Source organism: Meles meles, chromosome 6 (genome assembly GCF_922984935.1).
Source record: "Meles meles chromosome 6, mMelMel3.1 paternal haplotype, whole genome shotgun sequence".
Taxonomy (NCBI): domain Eukaryota; kingdom Metazoa; phylum Chordata; class Mammalia; order Carnivora; family Mustelidae; genus Meles; species Meles meles.
This window is the reverse complement of record NC_060071.1, coordinates 48,373,277-48,391,990: the sequence shown is the minus strand read 5'-3', so window position 1 is coordinate 48,391,990 and position 18,714 is coordinate 48,373,277. Positions and strand designations below refer to the sequence as shown.

Sequence of the window (18,714 nt, the reverse complement as noted above, 5' to 3'; positions counted from 1 at the left end):
TTATATAGGATGTAAATTTGAAAAATCCCCAAACTACTACCATCTACCATATGTCTGATTAATAAAAGCAATGACTCTCTATGGTGGTGTTCTGCTTTGGATTTTTCAACAGGACTTATCGGGAACAGCTATGAGGTTTTGTGTATTTTAAATAAGACTGAAAAATGAGTTTGGAATAACAGGGGAAAAAAAGACACTTCAAATTAAATCTTGTTTCCTTTTAGAGATAGGGAGAATCAAAACGACCACAAGGACAACTGAGTGGATATTTATGGAGCTGCAGGAGCAGAGTATACTACATTCGATGATATGAGCCAGGGATGAACATATCAGAACACTTGAGTTGCTTCATACCTAGATGGAACAAGAGACACTGTAGCAGTACATGCAAGAGGCATGAAATAGATGTCAGAGCAACGAAGTGTACCAACTCCACATAGACAGGATTTATGCTGGAGACAAGGATGGGCATACTAGGCTAGAGGTTTAAGTAGTAGGTATTGTCTAAGTCCATTTGGGCTGCTGTAACAAAGTACTACAGACTGGGTAGCTTATGAAGTCAGAAATGTCTTTCTCACAGTTCTAGTGACCGGAAGTCCAAGATCAGGGTGCCGTCATGGTCAGGTTCTGACAGAGACCCTCTTCTGACTTTTTGCTGTGTCCTCACACAGTGGAAGGCGTTAAGGAGCACTGTAGGTTCTCTTGCATAAGGCACTACTCTTAGTCACAAAGTTTCTGCCCTCATGATCTAATCACTTCCCAAAGCCTCCCCCTCTTAAAACCATCACATTGGGCATTAGGTTTCCAACATAGGAATTTGAGGATGGGGGTGGGGGGGACATAAGCATTCAGATTATGGCAGAGAGAATTCCCTCTGCTTGTATCGCGCCTGTACATAGAAAGAGAATGGGGAGATGGAGAGATTTTGCTGTCTAAAAAACTTGTAGGCAGAAGCAACTGCAGACCATGGTTTATATAAACGTGTAAGATGGAAGTGCTTCTGCTCTATGAGACCAGATTTTTTAAATGTTCTGTAGTCTTCGTTCATATCCACCCCTCACATGGTGCCATTTAACATTTATTTACTGAATGACTCATATTTACAATACACTTTAGAAGAAAATTCATTCACAAGTTGCCACTTAGGTGAGAAAGTCTAGATTTTGGCATCTTAGAGCTATGAATTTCAAATCTGGGGAAAGCCCAGCTTTTTTTTTTTCCCCCTTCCTTTTCCTTTCAGAATTACTTAGTAACCAAACCCTGTGTGTTGGCTTTGCCCCAGCTGATAGAAAACAGGAAAGTACAGAGACTCCCTGTGAGACGAGGGTCAGGATGCACCCTCTGTGACCTCAACCCTTCAGTCTGAGTTCTCCTTGGAGCAACAGCTGCAGGCAGCCCATATGGCATTGGCAGCGAGCATAGGGAGCGCAGATGAAACCAGCTAATGCGCCAGGGCCAGGTGGGCTGGCTTTGAGCGCAGTGAGCTGTCTTTTGAACCTTTTATGACAGTGCACTTTCGGGCCTCCTTGGGGGAGAATAGTTTATGCTCTGATCCAGTTAATGGATCAGGGACCATTCTCTGTCTTATACAGCAGTGGAAATACCTTTGTCACTCTGGTATAAAATAGCTGCTTATTTGAGGCCATTGTGCAGTGGCTCGCCTTTCCTGCCCATTATTAGTTCCCTTTGAAGCTGCTGTACTCAGTTTAGGTTCTCCAGGAGGGACTATGAAAGAAAATGGAAATCTCACAAATTGTGCTTTCTGTATTTTTACTCAGTGCTGATGGAGCTCACATTTTGGGTTTTGTGTCCCCCACTCTGTACCCCCTTTCCCCTCTGCTTGCAGGTGAAGGTCTTCCACAGGTGTATTACTTCGGACCATGTGGGAAATATAATGCCATGGTGCTGGAGCTCCTTGGCCCTAGCTTGGAGGATTTGTTTGACCTCTGTGACCGAACTTTTACTTTGAAGACGGTGTTAATGATAGCCATCCAGTTGGTAAGTTGGCATTGCTAATCTGCGGAAAGATAGGTCCCCCAGCTACACCCTTGTGACCCTTTTAGTGCTTTCCTGGCTGTAGTAACACCTAGTGAACGTACACTCAGAGGCTTGATGGCATTCTAGGAAGCAGGCCGGGCAAGAAGGGTTAACCCAGAAAAGTCACACTGCATCTTCTGTGCGCTCTATTTTAAGAATTTGCACCTTGGAGCAATACCCTGCCCTTAACTGAAGTGGAAGCATTATAATTTAGATTGAAGAGAAAGAGGATGATTAGGTGAAATTGTACAAATGCAAGTAATTTCCTTGATGTTTTATTTATAGGTTCTAAACACATGGCTATAAGGTTCTGTCCTCTCCCCTCACCCTTGCATCCAAGAAAGGATTGGTGATGTAACCCACTGCCCTAACAATCAGATTCCAGAGTACTGTGACCAAGAACCTGTCTTAGTTCTCTGGCCTCTAGTTCTCACAGAGACTGGCAGAGCTGAAGAGACAGCTCTCTCAATTCCAGCCAAATTGCATACCAGTGCCAGTTCAAGAGTTAAGGCAGTTCTCAACTTTGAGGAGTTTGTCACCCTCTCAGAGGAAGGATGCAAATGCATCTTTAATGTAAAAGCTTGGAAATGGTTTAAAAAAAAAAATTGACCTTGACCTTGACTTTTGAGTCCAAAATTCAAATGCCTGAGCTTCCCTTTCTATGCTAAGTAAGAAGTGTCACACATAGAAATAAAACTTAATGCAATTTGAAATTATTTTTTTAAAGATTATTTATTTTAGAGACAGAGAGAGCGAGTGCACATGCACAGGATTGGAGGGGACAGAAGGGCAGAGGGAGAGAGAGATTCCTCAGGCAGTCTCCCCTCTGAGCACAGAGCTCAAAGTGGGGCTCGATCCCAGGATCCTGAGATCATGACCTGAGTGGAAATCAAGAGTTGGCTACTTAACCAACTGAGCCACCCAGGTGCCTCTGAAGTAATTTCATGATTATTATTTTGGGCTTTATTTACTTTCACATAAAAACTGCACTTCTACCTCTGCTGCTGATTAGCTCTGGGAAATCAGTCCAGTACTAACTTCTCTGGACCTTACTTCCCATATTTTTGCAACAGAAAGAATTAGGTTGGGGAGTCATGTCTGATTGAGGATAGGAAGGTGTGGGCAGGAGGTGATTGTGGCAGTGGCACCTGTCTTCACAGGACATCGACCTATTCTGATATCCTGGCTGGGGATACTTCTTGCCTCTCAAATGTGTGCTTTCTGCAGTCAAATGCTCTACCCCTGAGCTATACCCCCTCTGCTTCAAATGTGTGCTTTCTGAAGTAGCCTAAAAACACCTAATTCCATTCATCATTTATAAATTGTAACATTATGAGGTAAAACTGTGTATTATCATTTTAGATGAACAGTGCTATCCCACTTTCATTTATCTTGATATTTGTTATGTATATATTTGTATCTATTTTCTGGTTTATAAGAATGAAGTATCAGTATTTTCTAGTTTATAAGAGTGAAGTGAAAAAGAAATGAGTTTTATTTTCGTTTTAAGTTGGACTGATAAAAGAAAATGTTTTGATGTTTTTTTTCCCCAATAAACTTCTTTAGAATGTTTTCATTGGTGTGTTTTCTCTTTTAGCTTTCTCGAATGGAGTATGTGCACTCAAAGAATCTCATTTACCGAGATGTGAAGCCAGAGAACTTCCTGATTGGCCGACAAGGCAATAAGAAAGAGCATGTTATACACATTATAGACTTTGGACTAGCCAAGGAGTACATTGACCCTGAAACCAAAAAACACATACCTTACAGGGAGCACAAAAGTTTAACTGGAACTGCAAGATATATGTCTATCAACACGCATCTTGGCAAAGGTGTGTTTATTTTCTGCTCCATGAAATGGGCAGGTCTTTAAAATAACTTTTTTTTTAAAAAAGATTTTATTTATTTGACAGAGAGATTGAGAGAGCAAGAGAGGAAACACAAGCAGCAGGGAGCTGGAGAGGGAGAAGCAGGCTCCCCTCTGAGCAGGGAGCCTGACACAGGGCTCGATCCCAGGACCCTGGGATCATGACCTGAGCTGAAGGCAGACCCTTAACGACTAAGCCACCCAGGCGCCCCCTTAAAATAACTTAAAAAAAACATTTTTTTTAAGGATTTTATTTATTTATTTGACAGAGAGATCACAAGTAGGCAGAGAGAAGGGGAAGCAGGCTCCCTGCTGAGCAGAGAGCCCTATGTGGGGCTTGATCCCAGGACCCTGAGATCATGACCCCGAGCCAAAGGCAGGCTCAACCCATTGAGCCACCCAGGCGCCCCTTAAAATAACTTTTTATTCCAATAATACTTTTGTCCCCATTGTGCATTACAACTTGTGATTCTTAATGCTTCACAAGGCAAGTGATTTTTATACTTGAAAAACTAAGGTGGTAAGTTAGTGACTTTCCTAAGTATCCTGTTGACAACTTAAACATTTTTAATTCTTTATACTGTTTCCAAATACTTAGTTTCTCAGCAGTGTGGGCACTTGAATTTTTGTGTTAAGATGGTAGCAGCATTTTAGTTAAGTCTGATGATGAATTTGGTGTTTATGTATGAATGACTGCCTATATGACAGTCCTGAAAGGACCTATATGAGTCTTGCATTGTATTCAGGATCGACAATTGGCACAAATATTGCTAAAAGTGCTAATGAAGGCAGAAGTCCTTACTTGTAAGAGAAACTAAACCAGGGGAGAATATTTAAAGAGAAGTCTAAGGAACAGTGGGAAGGCCAAATAGACAAGGCCCTGGGCCCCTCACTAGCTTCTCCAGAAAAGCTTCTCTTTTTATCTGTTTTATTTATGGGGCTTCCATGGAAGATTCTGTTTGAAGAAAAGGTTCCAAAGTGATTGAAAAAAGTGTTTGAAAATCACTACTCTTGAGAGTAGACATGTAAACAATATTATCAGATTCCATACTCCTAGACATAGCTAATTATAGTGGGTGTTTAAATATTAATGAATTTTTGTACACTAAGAAGTGTTTTAAAGACTAAATGGCTACAAAGTTGTCTTGTTGAGTAAACTACATAGGTATTCAGATGAGGATTCTGGCGTTGGGAGTAAAAATCGTATTACAAAGTGATACAACTTGAATTGAAATCATGAATGCTGTCAGGATTTTTTTAGTAACCATATGGAAATCTTCAGTTAACTAAGTATAATTTTTTTCTTAATATTTTATTTATTTATTTGACACAGAGAGAGAGACAGCAAGAGAGGAAACCCATGCCAGGAGAGAGGGAGAGGGAGAAGCAGGTTTCCCACTGAGCAGGGAGCCTGATTGGGGACTCGATCCCAGAACCCAGGGATCATGACCTGAGCTGAAGGCAGACACTTAACGACTGAGCCACTCAGGCACTCCTAAATGTGATATTTTAAAATTAGACCAGAAGGTCTCCTGCCACTTACTATCTGTGTCATTTTGGAGAAGTTACTTAATCTTCCTGAAACTTATCTGTAAAATGAGAGTAATATTTCACAAGGGTGTGTTTGTGGGTTGAATGAGTAATATACGTAACACGGGTCTCTTGCATAGTGTTCAATATTCCCTCTTCCTTCCTTTTTACTAAGAGACAGACTGTTGTAAATAGTAAAGTCATGATTACTTGGTTTAACTGACAGACTCTAGAAGTTGTTCCAATGCCTGCTTACTAGGCATAGCAATTTCTGTTCTGATTTTATTATTCTTGTCAGGAAAGGCAAGAAGAGACAAGGGGTGGGTATCTGTGTTATGTTTGTATGAGGTGTAGGGTAATGGTTAAAAAGAAGGTATACAGGGGCGCCTGGGTGACTCAGTTAGTTAAACCCTTTGGCTTGGGTCATGATCCCAGGGTCCTGGGGTCGATGCTCAGCAGGAAGCCTGCTTCTTCTCCCTCTCCCCCTCCTGCTGCTTGAGTTCCTTCTCTTGCTGTGTATCTCTCTGTTAAACAAATAAATAACCTTTTTTTTTTTAATTTAAAAAAAAAAGGGGGGATGCAATTCCTGGCTCCTGCACTTAAAGCTATGTGATTTGGGTCCAGTAACCTTCTTCCCTCGGCCTTAGTTATCTCATCTATGAAATGGGTATGATAGTAGTGCCTTATACTGTAGGATTCTGAGAGATAAAGTATATAAAGTGTTTTGCATAGTGTCTCATGGTAGCAAAGTCTCTAAATGATAGTTCTTTATTTGACAAAGTAAGTTTTAAGCATGTATGGTCATTAGACTGGGTTCTTTCATCTCTTGGTGTGGCCATTCCTGCTGGACTTTGAGTTTTTCTCCAAACTTGAATTTCCTGAGTTCCAGAGTTTTCCAGGTCACATTGAACCTGTCACTGTATTTTGTCCTCTCCATATTATAGAGAATACATATAGATGGCTGTCACATGCCTTTAAAACTCTGGTCAGGGTCTCAAAGCAGAGAGGTTTCCATAGGAACTTGAATCATCCTGATTTTTAATAATAAAAAGAGAAGGGTGTCTTCAAATGACTTGGAGAGAATTGCCTATTAATTTTGTGAGGGAGAACAAGGGAAGAGTCCTCCTAAACCTGACATTACCTTGTCAGATTAGCCACCTCCTGCTGATTAAGGTAGCCAATTTTGATCTTGTATTCTTTAATGATTGAAATTAGGGTGAGAACACTGGGTCACCCAGCCCCTTTCCTCCAGCAAAGAATATTTGACCTAAAATCAGGGATGTCACACATGTAAAACCAAATGTCTTTCTGAATTGTTGAGAGCAGGCTTTTATGGTGAGGAAGAATTCTGTGTCCTTCTGGCCCTAGGACAGCCCCAGGACACTTAAAACCTTTCTTCTTTGAAAGGGAGAATTATCCTTCACGAAAAAAGATGAGGGCATGTGGAAATGCTGAATTCAATGAATGTGGAGTTTTCAAAGAAGTATGGAAACAAAACATGACTCTGGTTTTCACTTTTTTTTTTTTTTGAAAGGCTTAAATTGTCGTAGATTAATTACTAATGTCTCAAATTGCCACAGATTAATGACTTTAGAATTTTAGAACTGGAAGATGACTTTTCAGATTATCTAAATCAACCAGTGTATTTTCAGATGAGGACTGGGGCCCAAAGTAGGTGACTTAGCCATGCTTAATTTCACATGGATCAAATTAATGGAAAGAGTGGGCCAGGAGCTAGATAACCCAGACTCAGGTGCCATTGCTCTTCCTATTATTTCATATTCCACAGCTACTGTTCATGGTGCTCAGTATTTGGAAAACCACTTTATTAGTTATGCCAGTGGGTTTACATGTGTTTTCTGTTTGTTTGTTTGATGTTTAAAAAACCAAAACCATTTTATAATGGGCTTTGCTGTGGAGAGAAGTTGGGCTTTTTTCCTGAAGTGCCGATCAGTATTGAAAATGTGGAGAGTTTTGCCCTCTAGTGTTCAACTAGCAAAAGTGCAACCATTTGTCCAGTGAATTTTTATCACCGAGGGGCCTCTTGTTAGAGGAAGCAGATGTAAAAATGGAAAGGCAATGAGTAGGTGTGATACAGTATGAGAAACTGCAGGGTGTGGTTCCTCTATCTGCCATGCTTTGTGGGAGGCCTCAACTCACCCTGCTTGTACTTTCTTTTTTGTTGTGTGTCTTTAGGTTGTGTTAACAAACTCTTTTCCTCTAACGGATTTTTGTTTTCTATTATATATAAAATTTGTTGTAAACCTCAGGCAAGCATGTAGACAAAAGCTTCTGTTGGTCTTGCTGTTTTATTTAATTCTTTTAAAGATTATTTCAATTGATGTGCATCCACTCAGTTTTGTGTTATTTATCTCTCTTGTCAGGGTGCCTCCCTTTCCCATTAGCAACCACCTTGCCAAAAAACGTTTTCAAACCACAATTTAGAAAGTTGCCTTTTCTTTCCCCATCTGCCCTGTAGCATTCTATTCACTCCTTTTCATGCACATTTCCCATAATTGGAGGCAGCTCTTAAACATGTTGTACTTTTGTATTTTGAGCTGAGTAGCTTTCCCTGCCTCTTAGATTTTCTTTTCTGTACAAAGAAAGCATAATGGAACCTAGAGTACCCCCTTAGTCTTTTCTCTCTAATTTCTTATGATAAAGCCCTAAACTTGATTCTGAGAAGTAAATACATTAGATGTCTGAGATGAGTCATAATTGACAAATAAGGAGTAGAGGCATGTACTACTTCTATTCAGTCCGACAACCCAAGAATATATAAGGATGTTTTCTGAGATGATATAACAGTTTTTTGTTAAGCATTCTTTGGTTCTTTACCATCTTAGTCTTTCCAATGAAAAAGAAAGAAAAACCTAGCAACTTATTTTATATGGTAAGTGCCCAGAATGTGGGGATCCTGTTTTATGTGCCCATAATAGGCACCTTAAGTAATACATTTTAAATTTTTCTTAAGGTATCTATGGAACATGGTATAAATGGATTGGAGCTGAGAGATCATACATCCATGTTTGTTTATGTCAAACTAAATTTTAAGTGTTAATTTTTATGATGAAATAAAAGCACTCAACATGTATGCCAGGCATTCTGCAACGTGTGTCTTTGCAGGCCTAGCCAGAATGGACTATTTAAAAGTTTCAGCTGCTTAATCTACTTCTCAGTTTCCATGATGGTCACCCAAAGGGTAACTGTAGCCCATATACTGGAAATAACATTTCATTTTAATTACCTTACTTTCAGGAAGGTGACAGCACCTTCCTGGTGACTGAGGGTGATTACCCACCAGTTAGTGATTTGGATTTGTTTTAGTTTAGGATTTTCTCCTTTCCCTTGCTATTTACTTGCCCATGACAGCAAAGGAAGTACACAGTGTTTTTTGGTTTTGATCTAAAATACTATCCCTGGTTTAGATATACAAAGAATGAGTAAGCAGAGCCTTTCCAGAGACAGAAGGGCTTCTGAAGGGATTATTTGGTTTTGAACCCCTTTCTGCTTTAATAACTGCAAACATAATGTGTGATCTGTCTTCCCTTTTAGAGCAAAGCCGGCGGGATGATTTGGAAGCCCTAGGCCATATGTTCATGTATTTCCTTCGAGGCAGCCTACCCTGGCAAGGACTCAAGGTATCCTTGAAAGTGCTCAGCGGAGGGCTTTGTTTCAATACTCAGTTGTTAATGGAGGGGTTGCTGACTCGATGTCTGTAAGAAGGTGGGCTGGCAACAGAGATAAGAAGCAGGGACTGGCAACATCAGTCTACATATCGTAAATGCTCCCCTGGGCTTTTGGAGCTCTGTTTTGCCTACATTTGTCTTTTCCCCTTCTGAATCCTTCTTCCTTGTTTTGGGGTTTCCCATAATCTCTTCCCTTCTTCCCTCCCAGCCTTGGCAGTGCTGCTTTTCTCTGTGTCACTTTCCTCCTCCACTACCATTATGTAGCAGGAAGAGTGTTCCCAGTGTGCTGGGGAATTTCTGGAACAAATTGATGACAGCAGCTGCTACACATTTTACCAACAAGGCCAGCAGGGCTGGGTGTGCCCCTAAGGAGAACTGGAAAATATTTGTTCATCCTCTATAAGCTAAGGACCCCCCGAATTAAAATAAAAATCCAGGCTTAATGTTGCTGTTGATGTGTTTCATTCAGTAAATCCCTATGCAGATGATAGTCGTTCCTTATGAAGCATGTGGTTTAAATAGCTTTCCTTAGGTAGGTATTGGTAGAGTGCATTTGTGTTCAAGTTAATTATTGATAATAATCATAACCACTCTAATTACTTTGTGCCTTTGGCTGGTTGGAGCAGGAAACCCATTTTAAGTCTCATTAGATAGTTAAATGTGAGACATATTTTTGAGTTGTAATTTATTTCAACATGTTAGTATGGACAGAAAATCAGTAGCTTTGGGTACTTCTATGCCCCGAGCCTCCTACCTCTCTCCCTCCAGAAGGGCAGAAGGATCCACTCACTATGCTTTCTAGGCTTTTGTCCTGAAAAGTAAAGCTTTGCCCTTAATTTCCTCTTCTAACACCTCCTAGTCTTCTCCTGGTCATATATATCTTGTCATTGATACTGATAGCTATCAGAGTGTCACATTCTGTTTACTCATCACATAGCCAAGCAGTGCATTTGTGTGTCACTGTTTGAAATATTCTCACGATCCATGAATCATTTTAGTGGCAGTTGTAGATCTAAAATTTCTCCAACTTACCTTAGAACGCTGTTGCTTAAAGCTGAGTGCAGCAGGCTAGGGAGAGCCTCATGAGACCCCCTTGAGACCACGTTGTTGATCCAAGCTCCAGGAGCCTGTCTATAATTTGGAGCAAACCAGACTTGGCTGCTTTGAGCCACTGACCTGTATCAAACCTGTCTGTTAGCCATGCGTCTGTCATAGATAACACTTTTCCCTCTGGAAGCACGTTGTAGAAAGGCATATTTTTCTACTACTTGTTATTTTTTTCTCTTCAACTTCAAAGTAATTATTCTGTGGAGCCAGCTATCTGTCTGCCCCTGCTTAGATTAGCAGTTTTTTTTTTTTATCTTATCATAGAACTGATCTAAGAAGGGGAAGGCTGAATCACTTTTGAACCCCTGTGGCCATGGGAGATTACTAAGCTTCTGTAATTTTGAAAATACCACCATGTAATATTTTTACTTTCTTCTAGCTACTCATCTCATTACATTGGATGGTGTTTATCTGAGACTACTAAATATACTTACAAGGAAAAACCTTCCAGAACAGAGCAGATATTAAATACATCATCTCTATTACCTTTCTTATTTATTAGAAAGAAGACTGAGCCTAGCAAATCCTGCCAATTTGATTGAAACAGCCATTGCCTCCCCAAACATACTGCACCACCCATACTTGGGACCTCTTTCCAAATAACTTTCTCTTCTCTACAGGCTGATACATTAAAAGAGAGATATCAAAAAATTGGTGACACCAAAAGGAATACTCCCATTGAAGCTCTCTGTGAAAACTTTCCAGGTAGGATGCTCCAGCCACTGTGCCTGAAGCTTTGAAGCAGTTGGAGACCATGACTTGGTATCTCTAGATGAGAGTGCTTGCTCACATTTCCTTTTATTGTCATTTAGACCAAGACAGGTTTTATCACTTTCATTTGGGTCATAAGAAAACACCAGATATTCTTGGCTTGGTCCAGAGCTTCTCGCCATGGGAAGCATTCAGCTCTTGAACATGGCCTTTCACCTCTTTTCCACAGAAGAGATGGCAACCTACCTGCGATATGTCAGGCGATTAGACTTCTTTGAAAAACCTGACTATGAGTATTTACGGACACTCTTCACAGACCTGTTTGAAAGGAAAGGCTACACCTTCGACTATGCCTACGATTGGGTCGGGAGGCCTATTGTAAGTATCCAGTCTTACCTCTTCACCTCAGACCAGCGCTGCCTCACCACTTGACGTGCCAGACTTTCTGGTTAAGTCCATGAGAAAAACATTCCTTTGACTGTAGACTTCACATTTGCCAGCCTTTTCAGGGTGATGCCATAGGTAGCAGTTGGGAAGTAAGAGCAACTCCTTCCTATGTTTTAAGATTATGCCCCGTATGTCCTAAGGTATCAGAACTGAAGCCAGTTCTGAAGAAGAACTTTCAGTTAAGTGATCCAGATGCTGGTGCTATGTAAGCTGTGAAGGTCTTGACTTCTGGAGGAGTGGAACCCAGAACTGTAGGAAACTCCTGAATTGGCTCTCTTGGCCAGGGGTCCACAGTGCCTGAGAGCATGCTAACACATCACTGTAGGATATTTTCCTTATTTTCCAAGGTAAGCTACTCTCCAGTGAGCTCTTGAGGACCAAGCGGCCTCCCTTTTGCAGATAAATAAACAAAAGAAGACTGGAAACTGCCCTTGGTGGCTAAAAATAATAATCACTACTGTTTTATTAGAATTAGAATGATGCTCACCTTTGCGGAGGCGTTAGCTTGGACCTGTTTTCCATTTGACTTTCTGTTCTGTCTTTCCAGCCTACTCCAGTAGGGTCAGTTCACGTAGATTCTGGCGCATCTGCAATAACTCGAGAAAGCCACACGCACAGGGACCGGCCATCACAACCGCCTCTGCGAAATCAGGTACGTGCTGGGCCTTGCTTTGTTTCAGACATTCTCCCTCTTCTTGGCTAACACTGAAACCGAAATTCTTCAGCTTCTCTGCTTCGGTGTATACACTGAAATTAAAGACAAAGAACTTGCCATTTCTCAGTGGTGTGCAGTGTTCCAGCATTCCTCGGGGCTAGGCAGTGGTGCTGAGATGTGGCCAGGCAATTTACATGAAGTATCCAGTCTAGAGAATTTGGGCTTGCCCAAGTGTTGGCTGAAAGGGGAGTCTGCCACAGGCCTGAAAAAGCTGAACATACAGGGTGAACAGGGTAGCCCATTTTGTGTCTCAGCTGCATGCAGGCCAATGTGGCACTCTTGGCAATGCTGAGGGGCTTTTTTTGCTGATTAAGAAGAGTGGGTAATTTGGACTTCCAGCTGACCTAGGCATAAAGTGGCACCTCTCTTCCCCCTCTGTCCCTGCCCCTAAGTTAATTCTAGAGCTGGCCAAGATCTGAGATGGACCTAAGTGAAGACTCAGCTTCGCTTTAGGCCACTCCACAGAAAGCCATGTCATCCATCCTTCAGTGTTAATATTGTTTGAGAAACTAGTGCTCTATATGAGAGGCTTCTCTCAGCCTAAAGGCAAGAGGCAGACACATAAAAATCAACAGATTTGACAACATTGAAACAAAGGGGTCACTTATTGGGAAGTAAAAATTGTGACTTTCATCTTTATATCATATTCAGTTGACTTTTGAATAATGCATGTTTGAATTTTATGGTCTACTTATACGTGGATTTTTTTTTTCAGTAAATATAGTGCAGTTCTGTAAATGTATTTTCTCTCACGATTTTCCTAGTAACATTTTTTTTTCTCTAGCTTTATTGTAAGTACAGTATATAGTACATATAACACACAAAACGTGTTTGTTGACTGTGTTATTGGTAAGGCTTCTGTTGGGCTTCTGGTCAACAGAAGCCTATCAGCAGTTACGTGGGGAGTCAAAGTTATATGGGGATTTTCAACTTCACGTTGGCCCATGTCCCTAACCCCATTGTTGTTCAAGGGTCACCTGTATATTGCTAAGAGAAAACTTGAGGACCCTGTAGATAAACAAGCAAAGGATATTAAACAGATATGTGCACACACACACACAGAGACAGTATCACCTATCAAATTAGCTTGTTCTCCTCAGCCTTGACCTCACTTTTTAATATTCACACATATTTTTATAATAAAATGCAAAAACACTTATCTCAGATGTACATATGGAACCATATAGATTAAAAATAGCATATAAAAGTACATACACATACAAATAATGGATAGACTCACTGTAAGTACATACTCTTAGCAAAATGTGTGGCTTGGTAAGAAAAAAAAGCATAAAGGAAGGAAATTTGTGTCTTAGTAACTAAAAGACAGAGTAGATAGGCAAAAAGGGGGGGTTTAGCAAATTGTGTACACTGGTTGGGTCCATAGTTATATCCTTTTTTTTTTTTTTTTTAAGATTTCATTTATTTATTTGACAGACAGAGATCCCAATCAGGCAGAGAGGCAGGCAAAGAGAGAGAGGGAAGCAGGCTCCCCGCTGAGCAGAGAGCCCGACTCGGGGCTCCATCCCAGGCCCCTGAGATCACGACCCGAGCCAAAGGCAGAGGCCCAACCCACTGAGCCACCCGGGCACCCCCATAGTTATATGCTTTAACCAAAGTAGTTGGCTAAGAATTATAATTTGTCTGACTTCTGATGTGACAACAGAATATCGTTGACTTCTGCGATTGTTCTCCCCAGACCTCCCTTGTTAAAAGTGTAGCTGAGTGCACAGTTAAACTGTCTACTGTCCTACATTGCTCTGGACTTTCCAAATTGTTAAAATTTTCTAGAAGGTAATTGGATGACGTTACTGTTCTCTCTGATAGAGGAATCTTACTTCTGGGAATCAATCGTAATAGAACAACCCAAAATACAGATTAAGTTATGTGCATAAAATTGTTGCAGTGCAATTTTAACAAAGTTTGAGAAATGACCCACCTATATAAATATAAGGGAATGGTTATGGATCTAGCTCTGGTCTTTTATCAGATAAACTGGGTTATAGTAAAGTGCATTGCAGTGCATTTATTCAGTGGAATATTATGTAGCCACTTAAAAAAATATTTAGGAAAACTTGTAGCAACCTGAAAATGTTTATAGTTTGTAGAGTGAAGAAATCAGAGAACAAAATTTCCCTGAGGGAAAGGGAAAATGAAAAAATCAGTGAGACGAGATAATGCCAACATATTAACAGAAGTAGTGTTGAAACTGATAATATTGTGGTTAATATTTTTCCATACTATTCTATGATGAAGTTATATTACCTTATTATGAAAAATGCATTTAAATAGAAAAGGTTTGGAAAGAAAAAGATAATTTAAGTAGTCAGTGAAGTCAGCATAATCAGCATATCTGCCCACTCATGTTTTCAGAATATTTCAAACTAAAATAGGTATTTCCTTTAGTTTCCCTTGTCTTTCCTGCTTCAGTGAATTTTTAATCAACATTACTGTTTTGAATGGATTTTAAAAGTATGGGAGGGGTGCCTGGGTGGCTCAGTGGGTTAAAGCCTCTGTCTTCAGGATCCTGGGATCGAGCCCTGCATCGGGCTCTCTGCTCAGAGGGGAGCCTGCTTCTCCCGCCTTCTGCCTGTCTCTCCCTACTTGTGATCTCTGTCTGTCAAATAAATAATAAAATCTTTTTTTTTTTTTAAAAAGTGTGGGAAAAAGAGATGTTGAAAACCTAGATCGCCAAGGTGAAAAATATGGTCATACCTGGTAGCTGAGTAAAAATACAGTAATTATCAGTGTACTTTTAAGTGAAGGGTCATTAAACCAGTGTGTGTAATTAGGAAATCTCATCTGCAAAGCAACAATAAGCTTCTTTTTGAGGAATTGAATCTTGAAATTCTCTTCCCCTGCCAAAGGGTTTTTAGTATCCCATGGCTGCTAAGGGACCGAAAGCCCCGCATTAATGCAAATTTTATACCTCCACTCCCAGCAGGATTCCGAATCCTTCTGGGTAGAATTCTTTCTGTACTGTGCCCCATGGGCAAATATATTTCTGGTGTCTCTTCTACCTTTACACTGTGTCTATGTGGTTTCATTGCTTTTGTTCCATCTTTAGGGTTGTGTTGTTATATTTTGGGGGTTTCGTTCTTTTATTTATTTTTTTTTTAAAGATTTTATTTATTTATTTGACAGAGAGAGATCACAAGTAGATAGAGAGGCAGGCAGAGAGAGAGAGAGAGAGGGAAGCAGGCTCCCTGCTGAGCAGAGAGCCCGACGCGGGACTCGATCCCAGGACCCCGGGATCATGACCTGAGCCGAAGGCAGCGGCTTAACCCACTAAGCCACCCAGGTGCCCCTCGTTCTTTTATTTTTTAAGAAAAATTGCAGTCACATAGGTCCCTTACATGACTCTAGGAATTGAAAGCAGTATGTGTTCTTTTTTAGGCTGATTCTTTTCAATTTTGAAATCAGCAAAAGAAAAAAGTAAAGTCTCTCTTTGAGAGATATTGACAAGTATTATCCTCACTTGAGGGGCGGCTAACTTTTTTCTCAACAACTTTGACTAAATATGTTCAGTTGAGAACGCGCTCTGTGAAAGTATGTCCTAGGGCTATCAAAATAAGTAGGGAATCCTTGCCCTCAAAGAACTGACAAGCAAATATGCCAAGTAGCCAGAAAACTATAACCCAAGGCAGAACAGAGAAGTTTCCCAAGTTTCAAGTTACCATCATCAGACTTTGGAATAAGGAGACATTTCATCTAGTCTGAGCATGACAGAGTTTCATGAAAGAAACTGCATTTGAAGTGTTCTTGGAAGAGTAACGTGGGAATGAAAGAGGCATTCCAAGCAAAAAGGGAAAATGAGCAACAAGTTGTCAGGTTCATTTTGCTAAAAATACATGGTGTGAATAAAGGGAGACAAGGCTAGGAAAATATCTTGGAGCCATTTGATGAAGTTCCTGGAAAGCTGGGCTGGAGAGTTGGTATTTAATTTCAGAAGGGAATAGGTACTAAAGGTTAGTGAACAGAGGGCTGATAAGATCAAAACTTCGCTTTAGCAGTCTTTTGGCATAGAAGGTGATTATAGCCTGGCAGCTACCTTGGAGACAATAAAAGTACAGGGCATCCCCTTCAGAGGTCAAGGGGCCTGGATGGGCTATTGTTGTGAAAATGAAATAGAATTGAGAAATGATAAAAGGTTAGGACCTACCAGACTTGGCAGCCCACATGCGTGTCAAGGTTGAAGGAGAAGGATGAGTCAGCGCTGTTATGGAGATTTTTGAAACCCCAATAATTTGGAAGCAGGTGGTACGATTACTAGAAATAGCAAAGTTGAAGGAGAAACTTAGTTTGAATTAAGGCATCTTGAGTTTCAAATACTAGGAGTATATATATTCTAGCTAAAGATGGCTAGCAGGCAGAGGAGGGCTCTCAAAAACAAACAAAACAATAGTGACATATTTGGAAATCAGAACATGGAAATGACATTGATGTTAGGGCCAGCAGAACCTCCCTATTCTGGGTAAATCTGCTCTTCAGTTGTGGAAGAGTGATCCTAGGGATTAACAGGCTCTGTTTAGTCCCATACTTAGAGTAGGAAGAGAAAGAAAAGGAGCTCAGTACTTGGTCTTAGCTTAGCTCAAAGGCTTTGGCCATAGGACATTTAACCTTTGGCAGGGCTGGGGAGGCGCTTAGCTTTCTCAGATGTAAGCCTCTAAGTAAGGGTAGAGATTTTTATTGTTTTGTTCACTGCTGTCTCCCTAACACCTAAAATAATGTGTGGAGTAGACACTTGATAAATAGTTGTTTGAATGAATGAATCTGTCAGATGAGGAGCATAGATGAAGTCAGATGTTCATTTAAAATACAGATTTGTATTTGGGGCACCTGGGTGGCTCAGTGGGTTAAAGCCTCTGCCTTCGGCCCAGGTCATGGTCCCAGGGTCCTGGGATCGAGCCCCGCATCAGGCTCTCTGCTCAGCAGGGAGCCTGCTTCCCCTCCTCTCTCTGGCTGCCTCTCTGCCTACCTGTGATCTCTGTCTGTCAAATAAATAAATAAAATCTTTAAAAAAAAAAAATACAGATTTGTATTTAACCTTCCATGAAAAATAAATTGTAAGCTTTTCTTCCTGCTTGTTTTCTATTTCCACAAAAAGCCATTCTGCCTCCGTTGGCAGCCAGAGTAGGGCTACATTGTCTACTGCAGGAGAACGGTGTGCAAAAAATACAGCAGGTCTTGCTGCAGAGTAAACTCAGGTAATTGTATTAGTTCTCGTTACAGTGAGAATTTTCCAGGAAAATTTGCCTTGCTGTTCTAAATTGTAGGTGTATCAAATTGAGTACTGTTGGTTCCCAGTAACAGATCCCAAATACAGTTCCCAAAAGAACGGTATTTATTTATTTACTTATTTATTTACTTATTTATTTATTTATTTATTTATTTTTTAAAGATTTTATTTATTTGACAGAGATCACAAGTAGGCAGAGAAGCAGGCAGAGAGAGAGGAGGAAGCAGGCTCCCCGCTGAGCGGAGCGCCCGATGTGGGGCTCAATCCCAGGATCCTGGGACCATGACCTGAGCCGAAGGCAGAGGCTTTAACCCACTGAGCCATTCAGGCGTCCAAAGAACAGTATTTGAATTCACCTATATTGGATCTGTCTTTTACAACTATGTTAGTATCAGATGCTTAAGAACAATCTTTTTTAGTATAAGTATCACCCAGCTAGACAACTATAATTAAATCATGAGTTTGGATAGAGAAAGCTATCCAAACTATTTTCTAGAGAAAGCTAGATCTATTCAGAAAGTTCCCAGTGGAACCTTCTGTCATTTTTCCCTTGGTATTTGTCCTTTCTGAGATCCAAAGATGGCAAATCTTGCCATGGCTGTGGTTCTTCTTTAAAGAATTCTGCATTACCATCCATCAGGAAGGAGGTGAAAAATAGTTCTGCCTCTTTCTACCTGGCAAAGCTTCTCTTTGCATTCTCTGATCAAGTGCAATCAGGAAGTAAGTCTTGCCATTATCCAGAGAGCTAATATTAGAGTGCAGTATATTGCACTGTTGAAGGTTTTATTCAGTGTGTTTGCTCAGCATGCTAAATATAGAAAATTCATTGACTAGGATGTGCATGCAGCAGTGTGCTTCCTGTTCTTTCTCAATCTAAGCCTGTGACAATCCTTACTCAGGTAAATGCTATACACATGTTACCATGGTTCAGCAATTTGGGTAGTTACGTAGATTTTCTGTTGGCATACGAAGAAAGGGCACTTGACCTGAAAGGCTAGGGAGAACGTATCTGTTTTGAGGTTAGAAAGAGTCAGACTAGCCATCTAGAAGTATTAAACTCTGCCAGATATGGCATCCTAGTATGATAATATTGAATAGTACTTACTCATTTTTAGATATACAAGATATGTTTAAGGGAAAGAACTTACATTTTATCATTTTCTATGAGGTGAACTGTTTACTTAGAAATTCTCAAGTTTCTGCTTCCTCCTCTCTCTACCTGCCTCTCTGCCTACTTGTGATCTCTGTCTGTCAAATAAATAAAGAAAATCTTTTTAAAAAGAGGAGGGGGTGCCTGGGTGGCTCAGTGGGTTAAAGCCTCTGCCTTTGGCTCAGGTCATGATCCCAGGGTCCTGGGTCTCTACTCAGCAGG

The 18,714-nt window shown here is 40.6% G+C and overlaps 1 protein-coding gene across 6 annotated transcripts in view; it reads left to right on the top strand.

Moving 5' to 3' along the window:
- The window catches only part of CSNK1G1 (casein kinase 1 gamma 1), a 191,892-nt gene that overhangs the window by 143,078 nt on the left and 30,100 nt on the right, over nucleotides 1-18,714 (top strand). For 4 of the 6 annotated variants that reach the window (XM_046008580.1, XM_046008576.1, XM_046008577.1 and 1 more), the window contains 6 exons: nucleotides 1,847-1,998; nucleotides 3,635-3,869; nucleotides 8,990-9,075; nucleotides 10,851-10,935; nucleotides 11,171-11,319; nucleotides 11,936-12,040. In XM_046008580.1, coding sequence (XP_045864536.1) covers nucleotides 1,847-1,998; nucleotides 3,635-3,869; nucleotides 8,990-9,075; nucleotides 10,851-10,935; nucleotides 11,171-11,319; nucleotides 11,936-12,040 — 812 coding nt within the window. The remainder of the gene's footprint in view (nucleotides 1-1,846; nucleotides 1,999-3,634; nucleotides 3,870-8,989; nucleotides 9,076-10,850; nucleotides 10,936-11,170; nucleotides 11,320-11,935; nucleotides 12,041-18,714) is intronic. The other 2 variants (XM_046008581.1, XM_046008578.1) reach the window with 1 other exon arrangement.